This window comes from Clytia hemisphaerica, unplaced genomic scaffold (assembly GCF_902728285.1).
Source record: "Clytia hemisphaerica strain Z4C2 unplaced genomic scaffold, Clytia hemisphaerica genome assembly, whole genome shotgun sequence".
Taxonomy (NCBI): Eukaryota; Metazoa; Cnidaria; class Hydrozoa; order Leptothecata; family Clytiidae; genus Clytia; species Clytia hemisphaerica.
In genome coordinates, this window is record NW_027103902.1 from 221038 (window position 1) to 243908 (window position 22871).

General features: G+C 37.0%; 1 protein-coding gene across 1 annotated transcript in view; it reads left to right on the forward strand.

Moving 5' to 3' along the window:
* The first annotated feature begins 363 nt into the window (after nt 1-363).
* The window catches only part of LOC136808961 (cubilin-like), a 36414-nt gene continuing 13906 nt past the window's right edge, over nt 364-22871 (forward strand). The window contains exons 1-29 of the mRNA XM_067065534.1: nt 364-518; nt 1435-1584; nt 2064-2168; nt 2849-3154; nt 3750-3959; nt 4601-4801; nt 5140-5307; nt 5838-6203; nt 6545-6979; nt 7432-7526; nt 8115-8859; nt 9205-9540; nt 10028-10168; nt 10523-10744; nt 11163-11456; nt 11931-12083; nt 12426-12620; nt 13633-13800; nt 14134-14337; nt 14838-14930; nt 15374-15558; nt 16501-16693; nt 17492-17732; nt 18400-18923; nt 19292-19663; nt 20080-20139; nt 20779-20960; nt 21362-21620; nt 22292-22669. Of these exons, the coding sequence (XP_066921635.1) occupies nt 395-518; nt 1435-1584; nt 2064-2168; nt 2849-3154; nt 3750-3959; nt 4601-4801; nt 5140-5307; nt 5838-6203; nt 6545-6979; nt 7432-7526; nt 8115-8859; nt 9205-9540; nt 10028-10168; nt 10523-10744; nt 11163-11456; nt 11931-12083; nt 12426-12620; nt 13633-13800; nt 14134-14337; nt 14838-14930; nt 15374-15558; nt 16501-16693; nt 17492-17732; nt 18400-18923; nt 19292-19663; nt 20080-20139; nt 20779-20960; nt 21362-21620; nt 22292-22669 (7105 nt within the window). The 5' untranslated portion in view covers nt 364-394. The remainder of the gene's footprint in view (nt 519-1434; nt 1585-2063; nt 2169-2848; nt 3155-3749; nt 3960-4600; nt 4802-5139; nt 5308-5837; nt 6204-6544; nt 6980-7431; nt 7527-8114; nt 8860-9204; nt 9541-10027; nt 10169-10522; nt 10745-11162; nt 11457-11930; nt 12084-12425; nt 12621-13632; nt 13801-14133; nt 14338-14837; nt 14931-15373; nt 15559-16500; nt 16694-17491; nt 17733-18399; nt 18924-19291; nt 19664-20079; nt 20140-20778; nt 20961-21361; nt 21621-22291; nt 22670-22871) is intronic.

The following is a 22871-nucleotide window of genomic DNA, read 5'->3' on the forward strand; positions in this document are numbered from 1 at the left end:
TTAGAACATCCGAAATTTTGGAGCTTTCAAATGTTCTTAACTTTTTGAGTTTTAGGCCTAAAAATATTCTTCAAATATTCTTAATTTTACACCACTTTCTGAGTATTTTTTTTTTAATAAGTTATTTTAAAGTCCATAAAGCCTTAAAAGGTTCTTAATATTTCAATCATCGAATCATTATGTTCTTATATAGTTTGTTCCTATAAAAAGTTGTGTGTCTTCATTTGCTGCAGTTCTTAAAATTTCTATAAAGGCGATGGTTTTTTTTGATAGCTATAGATTTCTTTTTCAATAATTAAGCATGGTGTTTTCAAAAAAAAATTATTTCTCAAATTGATGCGCTACTTTTCTTTACATTTTTGTAGGAGAATTTTGCGGCACAGATGCCAAAGGAATGACTGTGACGTCATCAGCAAATACTCTCATGGTGCAATTTGTATCAGATGGTAGCGTCGGTGATCGTGGTGTCAAAATTGTTTGGGAGCAAATCCCCAAAATCACTCTCACAGATATTAATAGTAAGTCTTCGCCATCTTTCGATTTACTATTGACTCTCTCCAACCTGTTCCCGTGTATCCCAGGCTTTATCTACGTTACTTTATGGACGCCAGAGAATTATCTGGTGCTATCAGTAAGCATCAAAAAGCATCAAAAAGCACAGGGAACAAGGTTGGACTCTCTCTAACCCGATATTCAAGGGACCAAAAATTTTCTTCGAATTATAGAACAATTAGAGCTACGGAAAGTATCTTGGATAACTTCCCACCTGAGGGGACAAATGTTTTAGTTCGCATTATATAAAGATCCGAATAGTAGTAACTCAGATTAAGGAAAATTGACTGTATTTTTATTTGAGTAGCTTTCCTACAATAATCCTTCTTGTATTACCGTCATTCTTTCCCGATCCCTAACTTTTTTCATTGCTTCCATAATCGTCAAAGTCTGTCTTACAGCTTAATCCAACAGTCGTGAGAGAGAGAGAGAGTAATCCGTCCCATGCAGTGGGAATCGGCCTAGAAAAATATATAAAAAAATATATATAATCCCTAGGAAATCATTGCGCTATGGTTGACAAATAAAAAAAAAAAGAACAATACTATATACCAGAAAGACTAAAAGTCCAGATCACAAAGCATACAATTCCACCATAATTTATCATTAGCCAGATCAAACCAATTATCATTGGGAACATTAGACTTTTTCAAAGATTTAAACAGACCCCTGATGTAAATCCAACAGTCGTAACAAGGATAAATTTGAGTTTCGTTGGCTTAAAGCAATGTTCTTTGTAATTCATTTCTACAAGTTGATAAAGAAGACATTATTCTTCATTAATTTTGATCCAAAAGACTGAAAGATTAAAAAAGATAGGCACTAGGTTTCTTTTGCTTTCGATTGGCTAGACTGTAATCCCAATTGTCTTATCTCCTTTAGAAGTATCATTCCAAGATCCATGGCTTGGTAAAGTATCGCCAGCCGGTGTAAAGATAATCGAGAGTGGATTATCAAGTATGAGTATATGGATTGTTGATCAGTTTAATGATGTCCATTATTATGATGGTTTCTCCTGGGACGTTCTGAAAGGTAAACCATTTTCTCGTTTTTTTTTTCACAGAGAAGAGCCTCATGGGTCATAAGAAAAAAACATTAACGTCAAAGAGTACTAAAAATTAAGAAAAATCATAATGCCTTAAAGTTGTGACTATTTTTAATGTCCTTGGCCCGACTTGGCTTCTAATCTGATTTTAAGAGGCCCTACTTATTGTAATTGTGAATTGCGTTCCAAACAAAAGTCAATGCATTTCCCTATTTCGACGTCAATGCAATGATTTCTTTGAATCTTCTTCAAGCAAAGCTTCTTTTAATTGACAACTTTCTGCCCGCTTTTTGCATACTTCTTCAAGAAGTTTTACAGAAAGTCGGCCTGCTAGACTAGAACTAAAATTCTTTTTTCTCCTTTTCTCCTGTAGGTAAAGCAACAATTTCTTTGAATATTCTTCAAGCAATAAGATTTTAGCAGCCAATTTTCTACCCACTTTTCTTTTGTCTCCTTTGTTGTGTAGGTAAAGCCAAAACACTGAGCGTTGGTGAAACTAGTATCTTTGGAATTGAACCAAGAAACAACTACATTGTAATGAGACAAAATGCAAAGTACTCAAACCCTAAAGGTAAACTATTGTTATCAACACCCCTTTCTCACAGCCCCGGTGGAGCTTCTTTCCATAGCGGGGACGAAAAGTTTTAACAAAATCTTAATTCGATACTCCAACCCTAAAGTTAAGCTAGTGTTATTTATTGCTGTCATTTAATGATGAAAAAGCAAATTACAGAATACATTTAGGGGCCTGTAAGGTTCGATATGAAAATTTAAGCGTGAAAATTATTATGAGGGAGGCAGGTTAACTTCGATTTCCCGTCAAAAAGCACTGCAGCCTTCTTTTCATCTTCTAACACAAGTATAGAAATGAATGTCTGCAAATTTCGAATACTGAAGATTTCCCTTGTTTAATCACAGATTAGGTTTTTTTTGTTAGACCAAGGAAATGTTATATAAAACATTAGATAGGGCTAAACAAAATAATACGCTACTTTGCTAAAAGTAGACCACAGTAGAAACCTTGTTTTTTTCACTGTCAGAGTATTTTTCAAAATTTCAAGCCTCTAGCAAGCATTATCGTGTCGTCACTCTATCTAAAATGGCACATAATTTTGTTCTGCCATTAAGGGAGGGAAAAGCTCCATCTAAGTGTTTTACATAAGATTTCCTGGAATTAACAAGAAACCTCCTCATTCCAGCCATAGAGAGAGATGTTATAGTATTATACCTGTATTGTTTTTCTAATCATAGGTGACTCGTGGAGAATCATTTCTCAAAATGACAAAAACATCCAATTCTTGGAATCAACCAACTTTGATATTCTTTACGGAATTGATCAAAACAATGTCCTCTATTACGCAAACAAATATGATTTAAACCAACTTGATGAAAAATGGAAACGAGTTGCTAATCTAGATACTATATCAAACAATGGTGATGCCATCAATGAGATATCTTGCAACCATTTCTCTTGTTGGGTTGTCACGACCTCAGGTACTGTTTACTCAATGAAAACGCCTTGGGATCCAACCAAAGCTGAATGGACCAGAGATTACGGTAAGAGATTTTTCGTCTTTGATGACTTCCCGACGCATATTAGAAACGAGAGATAAATTTTGGTCTTCCTGCTTTAAATCAGAAGAAAACTTTTTCATATTTTTCTCACTCATACCTAGGCTGCACTCATCCCCTCTGATATGTTTTGATATAGGGGATGCTAATATCGTGTATAAAATTCCTATCCAAGAGTTACCCCAAATTTGGGGTAACCTGTTTCAATTTTCTTAGAAAGGTTTAGAAATCCAATGATTGTATTATTATTAATTTTGAAATCAAATTTAATGAGATCATCCATTACTTACTTTTCAAGCTAATCTAAGCTAAAGTTATTCTAAAATTCAAAAACACAAAGACAAGGATAACTTGTTGCACATTCCTTATATCATCAAAGCATATCAGAGGGGATGCGTGCATCCTAACTCATGCCTTGCTCTTTTTCAGTCACTTCGGAAGATTTTTCTATAAATCCAGTATGGTTTGTTTTAAAGGCATTATAGAGTTTTTATTTTTAAGGTAAATTGTCATCTGGCAGTGAAGATAACACTATTAACAAATGGCCTCACTCGCTAAAGAGTCTTACCGTATTTTTTAGGAAAATATATACATGTGTCAGCCGGCCATGGAGATAACATTTGGGCGGTGAACGAGTATGGCGATGTCTACAAAAAGAAGGGCGTTAATAGTATGCAGCCATTTGGTGGAGACTGGCAACAAATTTTCGGAGTGACGTTATCGCAAATCAATGCAGGACTTACTGGCATCTTTGGTGCGACCAAGAATGGATATTTAGTCGTTCATAAAGGTTGGTATCGCTGACCTTTATATATCCTGTACCAAGCTGTACCCGCCATCTTTGGTTGGAATTTTTAGAACAGTGGTACCCCAATGATGTTGGGCAATTCATAATTCAATGAAATATTCCATTTAAAAATCTTTTCACCGACATTGAGTGCTACCATTAGGGTACCACTTTCAAAAAACTCCGAAAGATTTAGCTTGGCCGGGATTGAGAAATTTTGCCCAGGGTATATAAAGTAAAGTGGAAGGCTAGTTCAATGACAATGGGTTTGGCTGTCGCTGTTTAAGAAATGAACAATGATTTTCTATACTAGCAATACCAGCAAAAGTTTTTTCTGCTAGCGATAGAAATTAGAAAGATTCAAATGCTCATTTTCTTTACCATTGATTTTGTCGTATATTTTTTCGTTGGATTGGTTTTGCTAGTTTTGGGTTCAGTTGTTAAACTTTTTCTTTTGAAAAGGTAGGTTTTGGCCTTCATCGACAGTTCCGTATTGCCTTTTTCATATTCTTAGGGGTTACTGAGGAGATACCTAAGTTTTATTTATGAACTTATAGGAGTCACTCAATCCCATTTCAAGTCCAGTTGAAAATTAACTTACCAGCTTCTTGTTGATGGTCAAATTTGATTTAATTTTTTTACAGACAAAATTTGTGGTGATGTTCTAAACGATAAATCTGGTGGTCTTACCAGCCCTGGATATCCAAATAGCTATCCAGAAGGATTATCGTGTTTATGGGTCATCAAGCCACAAGATGCCAAAACCATCAAAGTCAATTTCGATGATAATTTCAACATCCAAAGACTACCAGCTTGTGAAGATTACCTTGTGACGTCGTACCCAGGTAAATGGCGGATTCTTTTTGTTTCATACATAGAAGCACATGGGTTAAACACATCTTAATAAAGAAAGAAAATTTTGGTGGATAGAAATCAGACTAAAATTAGCCAACAAAAAACTTCTTTTTCAAGTTTTAGTTTTTACCAAAGCGAATATGTATTTTTTTACCATAACTAAATTTGAATCTCGAACTCTGGTACGAAATCAAGGGATGATGATAAATGTTCAACCACGATTAAAATAATGTGCATTTGACAAACGCCCCCGTATTCGATGATAATTTTTTGAGGATCAAATTAGAGAGTGTCAACTTTCTTAACTTTCGTTAATTCTCACCAATAGGTATTCGGGAGCCGATCGTTGAATGCGGAAAAGATGTGTTGGATAAAACAGTAGAAGCGGAACAGGTCTGGATCGAGTTTGTGACGAACACAGATGGTGACGTAGGGAGCGGATTCAAATTATCGTATGATTCAAGTGATCAGATTATGACCACGCCCAGTACCAAAAGTAAGCTTCTTTAATCTTATTTGTAATATTTATAACGTTATGTTTTATACGGAAGCACCCGAAACCAACGTGTGTTCGCCACCCATTTTGCATTTAAAAAACTAGTGGCAAACGTCCTGGAATTTATAATATTCATGACTTGATGCTTTATCCGGAAACACGCAAAATAGCCTGGACGTTTGCCACTATTTTTATTGTTTAAATTCAAAACTGGTGGCAAACACCCAGTCTCTTTTGGTTGCTTCCGTATAAGATTTACGTCATGATTACTCATGGGTGGGTGTTCATTTATGAAGGGTTGCTGGCTTAATTTCTAGTCGAATACCAAATGTTGGCCACAACTTGACCAGTACATGACCAGTATTCAATCAAAAAGCAACGCTCCGTCAGTAGATTACTCCCCATATGATACTATCCGAGAATAATAGGCTCGATTTCTCTAGTTGCTGTCAATCTAGTGCGAGTTGTACTGTTGAAAAGTTTCAAATGTATCCCAATAATCCCTCAAATCATTTCAAATTTTCTTTTAGCTACAAAAGCGCCTTCATCCACTCCGCCTCCCTCAGGGTGGCAGATATTACGTCCTGATACTTACTTTGGGCGTGATATCGAAATCAAATCCATCAGAACTGTTTCACCGGACACTATGTGGATTCTAACCAAGTCCAACGATGTGTTTGTTTTCTATCAAAATCGTCTGATTCCAGTCCCTGGCATTAAAGCGACGTCGCTCGCCGTTAGTCCTTACGGCGTATGGGCACTTGACGTTAACGGGCATATTCATTACCGTGACGGCGTGACGCGGACGAATCCGGAAGGCACCACGTGGAGATTCACGAACCGTAACAATCAGAATTTCAAAGAGATTTCAAATGGACCGTATGGTACTGTTATTGGTGAGTTTGTAGATTTCTTCTGTTTGATGATAGTCCGGGATCTACAGCTTTTAGATTCTATTCATGATTTTGAGCAAATTCTTCCAATTATTTGACGCGGTTATTGTCCAAAGTTAAGTTGTTAAAGTTACAAAATTGTGTCTTTTAGTTAGTAAATAATGTAAATTCAATATAAACGGCGTAAAAAATTTATCTCTCCGCTAAATTTTTTTTACCAATCGCCAAAATTTTATCTAGCTAAAATTAAAAGTTTGAAGGAATTTAAAGTTAAAACTAGTCGCAAAAATTATTTCCCTTTAAGTTTTTTACTCCTCAGTTGAATTGATATAATCTTTCCTCAGTCTTGAAGAATGACCGAACACTGGATTACTGCTCATGGCTTCCAAATCGACGCAACGAATTAAATTGCCAGGACATACAGAGTAACGTTCAAAAATTCACATCAACTTTGTATGGGGTGTGGACCATACTAACTGACGGCCGATTAGCGTTTAATCAACTTGTTAAATCACCTAGCAACCTTGGTAAATATATAATCAAGACCAGCGATGGATTTACAGTACGTCCCAAGGATATCATTAGTTCGATTAACGGTGATATTCTATTTGGTATTTTACCGAACGGTAGTTTGGTCCAGCATGGTGGCTTGACCAACCTTCGGCCCTTTGGGTCCCCGAATGTATGGATGGTTCACCCGATCCAGGGATCGAAGCTTCATCAACATATTTATGAAATCATAATTGAAATGATTGGAGGGGAGTTAGTAGAGAAAAAAGGTATGTTTTTGAAAATGTACAAATTTCAGAAAAAAAACACAACTTTTTTCTGAAAATTCTATCACGCGCCTTCACTTGATAAAGCACTCTTGAAGCAATACTCAAACTTCAAAATATATAAAACTATATAAAAATTAGTTTCAAAGATCTCCAGGTCCCCGGACACATGGACCATATTAACTGACCAAGCCGAATTAGGAGTTAATTCGGTGAACGCTGAAAATCGGTTGCTTTTAAAAAAAAGGCTAAGAGTTTTTTAGGATTTCAGGATTTCAGGATTCTTAAAACAAATTGTTTTCTTGTTGACAAGAAAGTTCTCTTAACGTATTTTCGAAGGTTGTAAAATTATTAGAATAGTTTTTTACATCAAGGACCATTTACAACCAACTGTACTATTTCAAATGGAACAAATTGTATTAGGGGTTAAAATGATCTTATATTTTCTCACATAGTCACACCAAAAGACCTTCCAACTTCTTCAACATGGAATATCATCAGAAATAATGTCTTCATGCCTCACAAAGTCGACGTTTTCCCTACAAATAAGGTAAATACAGATTCATTGATCGGTAATGAATATTCGTCGGCTAACGTGACGAAATTCTAGACAAGCGGCGTGAATGTCTTTCCGCTGCAGTCCAATCTGTGGACTTGCGCAGAAATGGAAGAAAAACACACAATATAGTCGCCCAGTAATTTAGAACTTTTAAACATTTGTTTCAATTGTTTTCAAGGTGTCATCGACAAGCCGACACGGTTCTCTTGAACTGAATATGGGTACTTGCCGGATTTGAACCAGGAACTTGCTGGCAACTTAGACCACACGTCTATTGCTCCATAACCTTCATTTAGAGTCGATTTTTTTGTGTGGATTTCCCATATTAGATTTTAAAATAGTTTTAAAGGGGTCCAAGACTAGCAGGATTGGCAATCTACGAACTGAACGGAATATTGGATGGAAGGAATGGAGCGGGGATTCGAACGTAAACATCTGGTTTTTCGTAAAGCTGACATCTTCTTCAAGCACTTTTGTAATCGCTTCTAAAGAATTTTTCCACTGTGATGAATCATATTTTTAAACTCCTCAAATTCACCCGTACAAAAAATTTTGTATCTTCAATTTTTCCATTTGCAGAAATTGGATGTCTGGGTATTGGGTGGACCACTACGCAACGAAGCCTACCACAGCGTGTATGATCCACAATCAAGCCGAAACGAACTTTCTTTTACAAGACAGATTAGACTCGAAGACGGGGGTTCTGCCGACTTCAAAGATCTCTCGATTGGTGAAAGTGGAGTCTGGGCACTTGATGACTCGCACCAGCCCTTATATTTCAATTCCGATTCCAAACGCTGGTCTAAAATCACCTCTAAAACGCCAACCGGTCAAAAATTAGCTTGGAAATCCATTGAAGCAGCTTCACCAAATATCGTCTACGCTATCGAACTTTTTCAAGGAAACTTATATTTCCGTGATGGAATCAATCCCGAAAACCCGAAAGGCGAAAAATGGGTTAATACCGGACTTAAAGTCACTCAGGTTTCTTCAAACCCGTACGTCACATACATCATCACTAAAGACTCAGGTGAATTCAAATCTTTTACTACACCACCAACAAGCCAGAATCTCAAGACTTGGATCACGTCCTTAGTTAGCCATAATAAAAAAATCACCAATAAACTCTCTGTCGGCTTTGGTAATTCAATGGCATTCTTGGATGAATCAGATAAACTGGTCGTTAGAGAAAGGTTACCTTTGAAGAATGAGCAATATGGATCCATATGGTCTTGGCGCCAAGAAGACGTTGTTTTAAGTGACGTCGCATCAGGTCCAGTGATGTTTGGTATTTTTAATAACAAGTTGGTTGCGTCTAAGAGAGGTTAGTAATTTATGATGCGTAGGGTTGATATATGCAGGCTAACACACTACGATTTTAGAAAAAAGTGAGGGTAATCTGATTTTAACTTCAAAAGATTTTTTATTTTCAAGACTTTTCACAAATCTTTTCCTCCAATCTCCACAATTATTTCTCTAGTATAGATGAGAATTCTTCTGTTTTAGACACTTATCTAAGATCACGCTAACACACTACGGTTCCGTTTTTCCCAGAAATAAAATGGCTTTATTTCGTTTCGGAGCGAAACGGAGCCGTTATTTGCGAATATTGTTTTGAAAATACAAATTTTCTAAATAAATCGTTCTTATTTATCTCTGATATTTTTAGAACCCGTCTGTTTTCATTATAACAAAGACGTAGTCGAGAATCTCGCAATTGACATTTCACGCACAAAGGAATACTGTGATATCCTTGTGAAAACCAAGGACCCATTTAGTTTCGACGTTAAAGTGACCAAAGGCCCTAACACTGGCTCCGGATGCAGCATCAGTTACGCCCAAAATATCGCCGCTGAAGTGACCGAGCGCACTTGTGCTGTTCAAACGCTTGACGTACCTGAAGACAGAGATCGTTTATATTATTCCGTCCATCAAGCGCCGCGTTCATCACCTGGCTTTAGACCTCAAGATATTACACTGCTTTTCAGCCCCATAGAAAATGAAGGTAAATTTAGTTTTTGTGGCATATAAAATTACAAATACTCATACCTAGTATTGGGTAAGAAAGGCTGAACTGTTTCAAACTGGATAGAATATTTTGCGTAGATTCGCAGCCAATCTGCTCCCGGAAACTCCTACACCAAATGACGTATAGCTGAGGCTAGAAACGATATTCAAACTTTTCCCATATAAGAGAAGCTAACACCTAAAGACCTACTGCATGTTAGAAGAGGGATTGAATGTAGAGCTTGGCACATTCAAAAGTCTTACACTAGATGTTGCATTCAAACTAGCATTTTTTATGAAAACGGTGCAGGCCGCGTCGTATAGGAAATTACAGGCTGCCAAATCTAACGTCGAAGATTCGCTCCTCGCCTTGGTTAAAGAGGGTTTTCCTGTTTGGTAAAGTTTCGTACCTTCCGCCATTATGGAAGCAAAACCTCAATTTGTCTCTAGAGATTCATTTGCTATATCTCATTATTTTCCATCAGCGTCAAATTGTGGCGAAGAGTTCACAAATGATGATGGCAGTCTAATGAGCCGTAACTACCCAAACAATTACCCTAACAACGAAGATTGTGTATGGTTGATCAAAGCATCTAAAGATTATCGAGTTCAACTCACAATTGAAGGTAGGTTGTTATAACTACCAATGTTTATCAAAACTTTGACGGGAAGGCCAGGCCAGATCAAAACTGAAGTTCAAGACCTGGTAAAAAGGCGGTTCGCCATCCACCCTTTTTGTCTAATAGTCATTGTTCCAGCTGTATATTCGCATACATAATGGCAGAAGTGAGCCTTCAATTCGTCAGTGAGAGATCTGTAGCTGTATAAAAATCTTTACCACCCTCCCTTATGGTTGGACAGCCCTTATGAATGGGGAAACATGATTGTATTAGGTGGGGACAATTTTACCCCAAAACTTTAAATTATAAAATGGTAGCCATTATTCGAGGCAATTAAATAATTTTCAATATTTTTCATAGATTTGGATATCGAGCGCGGTGGCAGTGTATGCGAGTACGATTCTCTTCGTATTTACGATGGCTCCAAAGATACGGATACGGAGTTGGCCCGCTATTGTACCGCATTACGGAACACACAACTGGTATCGTCTGGACCGGAAATGAGATTACATTTCAAAACGGACAGTTCCGGTAATCAAAAAGGATTCAAATTGAAATGGCAATTCCTTAAGAAACAACCAGGTATAATGCATGCAATCAATTTGTATTAAGGTCCGTCTACACTTAAAGTAAATATTAAGAAATAACAACTTTCTCCCCTTTCGGTGCTGCAAAAGCACAAATTTGAGAAATATTTTATAAATTTTTCGGGGGATTCCCTAGCCTTTACTGGACGTCACTCGCGCTTTTCTACGCAATGAAACGGAGGCACTCTAAATCTGAGTTTTAACGCTAGACTTAAGACTGAGGATTCTCGCTCAAACTTCAATTTTCGAAAAATGGTAAAATAGCCAAAATTGCCAATATGTTTATGGCACTGATTGTAGGGATTCTCCTTTTTATCAAATATTTCGACTTTGATTGTAGCAATGTTTTGTTATTTATTTTTTTTGAATAAAGTAAACATTTTCTATAGTAACCTCTATTTCTTTTCCCATAGATATCATTGTGCCTAGTGGTTGGAAGGAAGTCTACCCTAACCACAAATTCACTAAAATCTCTGGAGATCTCGCATCCAGAATCATTGCTATTAAACCAGACGATGATCGATCTTACCACGTGTTTTCTACACGTAGCCAATCATCTCCTATTTTGATGTCACGTGACTCTCTATCTGACGTCAGTATTGGGCCGAGCGGTGCTTGGGCAATTTCAACGGATGGGAAAGTGTATTTTATTCGCAATTTGGTGGATGGTAGAATCAATACTTGGAATAGAGTTACCAATAACCAGAGTAAGTGATGCTTCTTTGTAGTGTAAATGCGTTCTTTTTGTTCGACTCTCTCTAATTCGAACCTCCTTAATTCAATCTTTTTTAAATAAGTATCATATTAACGTTTCTATATTTCGAGTTGGAGTATTGTTGTTTTTTTTCAACCGGGAAGTGGTTTGGATTTTCCCTGTAATCCGAATCTTTCTCTAATTATCGAATAAATTAAGTCGAATTAGAGAGTCTACTGGATTAAACTCGATAAAGTCTGCTCCTTTACAAGTTTTGGAAAGTTTTTCTTTTTATAAGAGTAATTTTGCCCTAGAAACAAGAAAAGGATAAGAACAGCTAAGCCTTATAAACAATTAACTGTTTATTTCAAAAAAGAATCTATTCTAGCTCCAAAGAACAATATTATTTTCGCCATTTCTCTTCAGTGAAGGATGCTCAGTGCAGAATTTTTCAAAACCTGATCTTAACCTTGGACACTTCTTTTAGATGCGGGAAAGCTGGTCAAAATCATCTCAGGCCCTCTCAATGTTTATGCCATCAATCAACAAGGAGCTGTCTTCACTAGAGTTGGAATTAATCCACAAAATCCATCTGGTACTGGTTGGAGGTCACTTGATCGAGCAGTTGACCTTGCTGAAAGTAAGTCAACAGATTGCAAAAATTCAAAAGAATTTATCAGAGATTGGATTTAACCGAACCTGTTTTTAATATTCTCTCTAAAAAGCGGGAATTGTGATTAACCAACGCATTTCTTTATTTCAAAAATTAGTATTAGTGTTATGTTAACTTCTTAAAATCTGATATTATATGCTAGCCGAATCCCTGAAAGCGCGATTCTATTTTCCTGGCCCACTTCTTGGGTTTTCCAGGCCAATGAGGCCACCGCTTGTTTGGAAAATGTACGGGGTAATTATTCTTTTTCGGGAATCGGTAATTCGCGCAGTATAAAGATAAATTTTTCTATGCCTTTTACTCTTTTAGACGTGTTCGGTGTTTGGTTTTTACGTGATGATGGGAAAATCGAATTCAGTCGACATTCCGATACTTCCACAAGTCAAGTGCAATCACCAAGCGATAAGAAGATACAGAATATCATCTCTGGCATCAATACATTATATTTGATTGCTGGTGGGGAACTTTTTGAACGAGTTGGAATCAGCTCTAAAACGCCTGAAGGTATATTTAAATCCGTTCCGAAAAATTAGCGGTCCGCACATTTTGATACATTGCTCCTGAAGGAGAAAATATATCATTAAAAGTGATACCTCGTTGAAAAGATAATCTTAGGCGGAAGATTTTAAGACTTCCAAAAATTTTTGAATTTATACTTTTCTGAAACTTTGAACTTCGCTTGTTTCAAATAAGTTTTCAGGTTTTTTATAAACTTCTTAGATCAATAGCTAAAACCCTCTAAAGTGGGACCATTTTCCCCATTTCCCCCATTTTTACCATTTCTAGCCTACTTTAGGGGCCTGAAGCTTTTGCTATATCTTTGGAATATAGACTCGACCGGAGTTTCGGACCCCAGTCTAATCATTTTTTGGGGGTTTTTAGGGACTTCCTGGAGAAGCATGGGTTTCGTTGGTGCAAAAGATATGGGGATCATTCAAAACAAATTGGCGATTCTGCTTATTGATGGAAAAGTCGTCCATAGAGATGGTATGTTTTATCTGTATTGCATAATCAAACCTTTCCATCTGTTTCTCTGACAAATCAAGTCACTTTTTTATAATTTGCCTTGACATGGCAGTTAAAAGTTCTGAAAAACTGTTATTTCGATTATTTGAAATAGTCTTCTATTTTTGAGTTCTCCTGTTATCATTAAAATGAAGAATGAAAAAAAAACACTCGTTTGTTTTCTTGAAACAAGAGCCGCAAAGATGCAGATAGATATTTCTTCCGAAAATATTTTGGAGAACGGCCTTATTCTTGGACATCTACTTGATCCAAGTATAATCGCTGTCAATAACAAAGAAGTCTTTGTTAATAACAAAGAAGTCTTTGTTAATGTTTTTAAAGTTACGTAATTTCCGCCATTATGAAAGTGAACGTACGAATCTTTAGAGGCGATCCCTCATGCTAATCGAACGTTTGCTGTCATAATAGCGGAAACTAAGTTACTTAAAAAAAATGAAAAACCTATATAACACTATAATGACTCTCGATTTTACCTTTTTACCATTTTCAGTCACATCATGTGGAGGCATCATGAATCAACGAACAAACACAATTCGTCACCCTAGCAACGGACAATCGAGGTATCAAAACAACCAAAGATGTGTCTGGTTGATCAAGGCTGATGGTTATGATCGAATTGAATTCAAACAAAACCAAATGGATTTGGAGCCCTCGCAATGTAAGTGCATTGGCCAATCCTCAATTTTTTAATATTTTCAATCGAAGTGGTAATCGAGGCTTTATTTTCTGACATAGTTCGTTCTTATAAAAAACGTGTATGTACACAGATAAACGTTAAAGGGACGTTTTAGTTAGAACCTGGAGCCTCTCTCTCGATACCTAGAATCTCTTTCTTCCAACTACTTATATTGATAAATATTTCTTTTCACACTTTTCAAAAATTCTATTAAAAAAAATTTTAGTAATTGAATTTTAGGGTTAAATAAACTTTAATCCTAATATTGTTAACATTTCGAAAATGGGCCCAACTAAATTATTCCCAACTTTTCAGACTGTCAAAAAGACCGCGTGACGTTCATCCCGATATCCGACGAAGCTACTAACGAAGTCCAACGTGTCGATATTTGTCAGAGAGATACATTAACCAATGGAATGCTGAATTTAGACTCCAATTACGTCATTGTAGAATTTGTTTCTGATGTATCTGGTCAAAGACGAGGATTTGTTTTCTCCTATCAAGCATTTAAGGGTGCAGGTAAAGTTTGCTATAATTTTCATATCGGAAAAATTATCTGTATCAGGAAAAGGTATCAGGAAAAAATAAGAATGAGACTAAAAATTCAAATAAAACTTCTTGATAATAGAACATCCATCCTTCTTGGATTAAGCATTACCGAGCTTATGTATCGGATGATATCGAGGGCGACGGTAAATTAAATCGATACAAAACAAAGTGTATAGTTGATGTACGGCTCTATATTGCCTTTGCTCACCTAAACAGACGACGGTATTTTGGTGTTTTTACCGTCGTCGAGCAAAGTGGACGGTGATTTCGGAGACATGTCAACCTTGCTTTATACCTTCCCGCTCGATTTATCTCGAATACATAAACTTGCTTTTCTCTGCTTCTATGTGACTTCTTTTCATCCTCTCTTAACACTTGAGGGATGAGTCAACAAGCTGTGTCGATGAAAAAGCCGTAAAATTGCCTTAAACTTTCTCTAACAAAGTAGAAAACTTATTTTAATGTTTTAGCGACAACTAAAGCTACCACGACCACTACTACAACAACGACAACTACAACAACGACACCCTTGACAACACGTTCAACATCAACAAAACCAGAAGGTTTGTAGGAAGCTTTAGAAAAGGGCGTTGTATTCTTCATGCAAGCAAGTTCTCTATACCTATATGTTTTCTGCAAAAGAGACTTTTGGTTTTTTCAAATTGTTTCAACCACTGTACACTCCCATCTGAAAAAGCTCGAGGTGTTATAAAAACTCGCTTTTTCGCATCCACGTGGCCCAACTACGAATGTTACTCGATGTCAGGAGCTATCCAAAATAACGGAAAGCTTAAAAGGTCTAGAGCTATATTGGGAGAATATGTGTAGTTTTTTTTTGCAAACATGAACCATGATAGTTTTGTTTCTTTTATTGTTGTCCCCTGAAATTAGTACGGAATGCAACGAAAATGTATTTATTGCAAAAACGCGTTATTAACCAAGATATTATGGTTGAAATCTGTATTCATGATATCAAACCTACCATTTTTAATTCTCTCATTTACAGAATGTGGAACGACATTAACTAATCCGACCGGATTTATCGCTTCCCCGAATTATCCCGGGAATTACCCATCCAACTTGAAATGTGTTTATCGGATTCGTTTGGACAGTGGAAAGAGAATTAAGTTGACTTATATGAGGATTGATATCGAAGACGGTGGTATTCAATGCCAGTATGACGCACTAATGGTAAGAATGGAGACCGGGCTCGAACCCAGTCCCTTAGTTTACTATATTATGAGTCTGATACTGATAGTCAAGTGCTCTTGATTGTGTGAACGTCCAAAATGAAAAAATTGGTGTAAGTGGCTCTGGATACGAGATTGTACGGCAATTCCGCTAGAGACATTCCAAAGTATTTTTTTGTGGTCACATATCAGTCCCCATTCTTACGGAATCCGGGTACGAGATAAAAGAATCGACACCGATGCACTTTTCAACCAATAAGCTCTAGTTTAGACGGCTCACCTTTTGCCCTGCCTATTCTAATTGTTAGAGTAGGCAGAAAGTGGGAACAAAGTTGGCAGTTAAAATCTTTGCTTGGAAAAGATTGAAAGAAGACATTGCATTGACGTCAAAATGGGCAATGCATCATTTTAGACAGCCCACTTTATACCCACTTTAATTCACAATTAGAATAGACAGGGCAAAAAGTGGGCCGTCTAAACTAGAGCTAAGATTTCACCATTTCAAGGAGCAAACAAGCAATATAGTTAAGCTCATTATAAATAAGTTTAATGTCTAATGATTTAATGTTAATGAACACACAGCATTTATACTTAGTGAGCTAAAATATTGTACACTGTTACTTTCAAATTCTGACCTCATACCGTGGCAAAGGATCCCGTTTCAAAAGGTTACACTTTTACAAGTTGGTTCGAGGGCTCCCTTTTCCTTAGCTGTCTACCTGACTCGAGGGAGCCACTCCTGGATCAGTTTAAAAGCTGACTAGTTACGCCATGTTCTCTGGTTAACAACCATATGGAGTACGAATATTTTGAAATCTGACGTAAAATAGATAACTACCAATGGTGGACTAGTTGACTTTAAAACAGGTCATACTTTCACGGAAACTGTATAGGTAGATAGTCCATCTATTGTGTAAAGAAGTATGATACATCTGTGTTTTAGGTGTACGATATCCAACCAAACGGTAACCGAAAACTGGTCAAGAAATTATGCGGAACACGCGGGCAAGGCGAACACTACACTTCAGAAGGAAACGCCATGGATATTCTTTTCAATACTGATGGGAGTGGTGTCAAAACTGGTTTCTCATTGAAATACGTAGATACTGCTAAGATAGCAACCACACCCAAACCTGGTAAGGCCCTGTATACTTGACTTTCGAATTTTTTTTTTCCAAAATCGAATTTAGCGAATAAACCCGAATTCAACTCCACACAATTTTGGATAGTGTTTTTTTTTTCACCATATGTACGATCTTAAGAATTTTAAATGGATTTAATATCGTAAATTATCAAACCTACGTGATCTCGCGAAATTTGTTATCGCGAAAAGGCTAATCTTAGTATTGCAAAAATAATAATATTATTGGTGAAAATTTTTTATTAGTCAGTTTATGTATCCTGAAACGGTTATCTTTCATTGGTGGTCTAACTAAGCAACGGAAAGTACTAAAAAAAATATGGAGAGCATTCGTTTCCAGAAAAGGGATAATAACAAAAGAAACACTCCTCGTAATTAATTTTGAGTACCTTCTGTAATGGTATTATAGCAACGTAAGGACGACGGTAAAATCTTTGTTTTTACCTCTATAATTTTGCGTGCTAAAACTGCGGATCCTTCCAAAACGTTCCGCCTTCCCCTCAAAAGAGTTGACCTAAAATCGCTATTTAAGATAGGTACTAACAAGACTTTACTATTACATGTTTTTTTATAAAAACATCCAAAATTTTTGAAGCCTTCGATGTTCTTAACATTTTGAGTTTCAAGTCTAAAAAATGTTCTTAACATGCTCTTATTTTCACCATTTTGTGAGAATTTTTGTCCATTTGCCCAAGAAATTTGTGTTTTAGAGTCTGCAAAGCCTTAAATTGTTAAAATGTTCTTATAGTTTGTTCTTAAAAAAAACGTGTATCTATCTCCCTTCTCATTCCAGTTGTCACTTACCCTGATGGATGGGAAGTAGTCTCTCCACGCGCAGTCACCTTCACCTCAGTGGATGCGAGTGTAGAAACACCTTTTGTCATGGCAACCGACGTCATTGGGGTACCATATTACTTTGATCGCCGAGGCAAACGTTGGGAAGATATCGATTCACCAGGAAATGGTGCTAAAAGGGTATCACCGGGTCGATTGAATATCATTGCTCAGGATAAAGAAGGTTATTTCTATGTTAGGTAGGTCCATCATTGATTATTAAACGGAATAAATGTTTTCAAGGAGTGAAAAGACGAAAGTTTTTTCTTCTTAAAAGGAATCAATAGTATCTTCTATCTTCTCCATTTTAAAGGGGCTATCAGATGGTTTGAGATTTCTTTTTCTAGAGATATAATTTTGAAAGAACTCTTCCAAGCTTATAAGCGCCGCCTTGAAGAAAATATTGAAATTTTTAAGCCTGCCGTGGTGCAACTTTTCCGTCCAATTGAACTTTTGTATGTATTTCCGTCCCAAACAAGCCTTCAAATGGGCTTTTCCAGAAAAAAATTGAATATGGGGGGTGGAGGATATAACAATTTTCAGTGATTTACCCCAGGAAAAAGTGACCTTTGGCCCCCCTGGACAACGTGTTTTACCCCCGGACAAGGATCAGTTGACCCCCCGGACAACTCAAATCACCTCCGGACAGAGCAAATTTACCTCCCGGACAAGGCAAATTTTGATGATTTTTCGCTAACCCCGGACTATATATCCTCCACCCCCCCCCCCCCATGTACGGACTTTTTCTGAAAGAGCCCAATGAGAAATTTTGTAGAAAACATGTCCATTATCAGACCTTCCGTTCAGCAGACTAACCAAAGATAGTTACAACACTGCGGTATGTATCTTGATTTTTTTGGTTTTTAGATCTGGGATAAGTTCATCGAAGCCTGCTGGTCAAGAATGGAATCGGGTTTACACTAGCGAAAAAATCGTCCAATCGGATTACGGTGCCAATGATGAAGTGCTAGCCGCATCAGAGGAAAATGTCATTTATTCCCGAATCGGGTTAAAACGGAATACCCCGGGCTCAAATTGGAAGAAGATTGGAAATAATTTCAAATCAGTCACTGCTTCATTTTATGGTTATTGGCTGTTGAAAGAAAATAATGAAGTCTATTTCAGCTCTTATACTCCAAGTGTTACTATATATCCGGAATTAACAGCTACCCGGATCAATGGTAAATTCCGTAAGATTTCCGCAGGTTTTGGTGGTAATGTTTGGGCTTTAGATCAAGATTATAACGTGTTCCGTCGTACAAATATCCGGACTTTGACACCATCCGGTACAGGTTGGGAACAGATTGATGGATTGAAATTGTATGATATCGCTGCCGGTTATGATGCAGTTTACGGAATAACTTCAGCCGGACGTATCCTGAAATTCACAGGTAATTGAAAGTGCATTTATAGCCTTGGTTAATTAAGATAAAGTTTATGGTAAATATACTTGCTAATCTTGTCTTGTCTTCGGCATCGCACCATAGACCAACAGCTGATTGGTTGCAAGTGTCGTAAAGTCAGTCAATACGTCACTTGCAACCAATCAGCTTTTGGATCCGTGATGTAAGGTTAGAAGACATTGCAATGATGCATATCATGAAAACAGCAGAATTTGTTTGATGCATCCATTTGTCTTTTTAAAGCGCACTTAAAACCGATCTTTAAAACAAGTGATGACGAAATTTTTTCAAAACTTCCAATTCTCTTTAATGCAAATGGCAGATTATATAAAACTATAATCAACATTCGTTTCCAGGTGATCACTGCGGAGGAATCTACCGTTCACAACAAGGTACTCTCCGTGCACCAGAAGCTAAACCAAATCTAAACTGTCTTTACATTATCGACACGCCCAATTACGACCAGCTGACCGTCCAGTTTCAATATTTTGACGTCGAAAAATCACGCTCCTGTTATAAAGATTACCTATTAACGGCGTTAGACGGCGTCTTCCCGTCAAAGTACGCCGTAGAGAAAGAATGCGGTTATGAAATGTCTCCAAAGATTTTTAAAGACCGTGCATGGCTGGAGTACTATACGGATAGCGATGTCAACCGAAAAGGATTCTCTATCCAGTGGAAAGCACAGAAAGTAACAACAACGAAAGCTACGACTACAGTCCCAACAAGTAAGATTTGGTTCAAACGGCTAACTTTTTGCTCTGTCTACCGTGAATTAAAGTGGGCAGAAATTTTACTGTCACAAGTCAATGCGTTGCCCTGTTGCCCTCGTTTGAAGTCAATAGAATGTCTTTTTCAATCTTTTTTTTCTTCAAGAAAATTCCACTGCCCACTTTTTGCCTACTCTAACAATTAGAATAGGTGGGGCAGAAAATCGGCCGGCTAAATTAGAACTTAAGCAATTAAAATCATAGCTTGTTGAATTAAATTTTTAAAAAGGAAACCATCTGTCTGGGTTTAATTTCAGCCAGGCTTGAGTCGTAGATCAGCTCGAAAACATTCTTACGTTGGGCCAAAAGAAGTAGGCCTTTAAATATGTTCACTGTAGAATTTGCTCTAAAGATTTCATATCTCTTTTTTGTAGCGACAACAAGCACGACAACGACAACAACTACCACTACACCATCAGACAACCATCACAGAAGTAAGATCCTCTTTTTGATTCTTCATCATTTACTTTTTTTATCTAATCATAGTCAAATGTCCAAAGATTTTTGTTTCAAAAATTTCGTATCATTTTTTTAGATAGTGACATTATTTTTCGATATCAATTGTCTTTTTGATATTCTTAGTACCAACACGGTAGAGTCTCTGTAACTCGAACGACCAGGGGGGGGTTTCTCGATCGCATCCGCAAGATACTACACGCCTTTTTATATAAGAATGGTGTAAATCCATTTCATCATGGATATTCTTAACTTTTTTTGGGAAAATCATCTTAAAATATTCTTACAGCATTCTTAGGTTAGGATCCTAATTCAGACTAGATTTAACATTTAGTACATACGTCTCAAGCATAAAATGACATTTTTGTGAAGTGAGCCTTACTTGGAGGTAATTGACAATTTATAATTGAAAACGTCTAAAAATGACATTCTTAGCTTGAGTAGCCAAATTCCATGATGGTGATATTCTTAGCATTATTCTTAATTTTTTGGCTATTTTCATCATGGACATTCTTATAAAGTGTATTCTTATAAAAAAACGTGTAGCAAGGATGTCATAAAAGTTTAAATATTCTAAACAGTCTTCCCTTTTTTAAATCGATGTTTCGTTCTTTTAGAATGTGGTGGATCACTCTCAGGTACCGAGGGAACAATTGTCCATCCTAACTATCCACAGAATTATAAAAACAACCGTAATTGTCAATACGCAATTACTGTCGCACCAAACAAACTTATTGAAATTTCTTTTGAGATGATTGAACTTGAAGCCTCTGGAGGTTGTTCATACGATTTCCTTGAGGTACGTAATTAATAACCAATTGCCTGTTTTCAAAATTTATACTTTTGGCTGGCTACAGTCACTGAGCTTTATATAAACCCTAGAGGCAGTTTCTCAATTCCCGGCCAAGCAAAATATTTTGCCCGCATCGAGAGCGTAGATCTATTTCGCTTGCACACAAGTGATGTAGCGCCGTTTGTTCGTTAGGCCAAGTTTTAACACTATACTAGTAATGAATTTTTTGCGAGTACCACTTCCAAAAAAAACTCCCATCAAATATGGCGGATATATCTTGGTCCAGGGTTTTAGTGGCTACAGTATTTTTAAATAAACCGTTTGAATAGGGCAAATATGAACTAACTCGGCTTTGGTTAGCATCTTTCAAAAAGTATCTAAAAATAAACGAACTATTTCGATTTCAGATTGTAGACGCTGTCTCAGGAAAACGAATCAAATTCTGTCAACCTGGAAAATCCTATTTATCCGGTGGTCGTAGCCTCGTGTTGAAATTCTACACTGATGAAGCTGGAGTGAAAGCCGGTTTCTTGTTAAAATGGCGGGCCGTCGATCCAGCTGCTTTGACGACAACGACCACCACAACAACCACGACGACCACTCCTACGACCACTCCGAATGCTATAAAGACCACTCAAACGACAGTTACCCCTGGTGGCCAACGAGGTAATCATCTGATTCATCATTATTTATTCAACATCCTGATTCCGTTGGTCTAAATAAAGTCAGCTAGGAATGCTGTTCGGATTTTTTTAGTATTAATGAAAAAATCTAAAATATACGTTTAAAGGTTTTAATTTTACACAAGTGTTCCCATTTTATATCAGACCAGATACTATCTAATCATATTCTTATTGCGTTCGGCTCCACATTTAAGTCAATTCAATATATTAATAAGTAAGGGAATAGAATCAACTTATTTGGTCGCTTTATTAGCGACCGTAGTGCAGTGGTAGAGCATCCGGCTACGGTTCGCAAGGTTGTGGGTTCAACCCCCAGCCGGGTCATACCAAAGATTCTCAAAATGGTACTTGATGCCTCTCTGCTTGATGCTCAGCAATTAAGAGAAGGATCAAGGGTAAGTGGAGAAATCCAGGGAGAAAGAGTGGCGCCCTCCCCTACCTTCGGGTAGATAGCTATCGAAAGAGGAGCCTTCGGGTCGCCTCCGACTGCGGTCGCAGACTTACTTACTATTTGAAATCAAAACCTCTTACCCGAATAATGGTTGATAATTTTATTAATTGTTATGTTAATACTGATCTTGATTAATATAGTAATCTTACTAATTTTACATTTGTTCATTTTTACATTTTATGGTAATACATTTTGTTTTTCAGAATGTCGAAAAACATTGAAGAGTTACAGTGGTTATGTGTTCCACACTAATTATCCAAACCAATACAAGAATTACGTCAATTGTATCTGGGTTATCGAGGCTCCTGCTGATAAACGAGTTCAACTCGATTTCAAACATTTCAAAATGGAAATCTCAACCGGCTGCCGTAACGATTATTTACAAATATTTGACGGTTCCGACGATTCCGCGCCTCTGATTGGCCGTTTTTGTGGTAATGAAATGCCGAAGAAAAAGTTTACGTCATCAGCTAATTTTTTATCCATTGTCATGGTAACTAATGATAAGATTACAACACGTGGTTTTATTGCGCAATATAAACAAGTGGACGCTGGAAGCATTACTGATCCAACAACTCCAAGTAATTTTATTTTAATTTCTACCATTTTCGATAATTTGAACTCAATATAGAAATTGTTTTATAATGTTTTCTCTTGATGGGGATTAGGAACCAAATCGGATTATAGAAATATTCAAATAATAGAAGTTCGAATTAGAGAGAGTCCACTGTATTCGTAGTCGGCAGTTATGGGAAATCTCACACGTAGACGATGGATTGCACT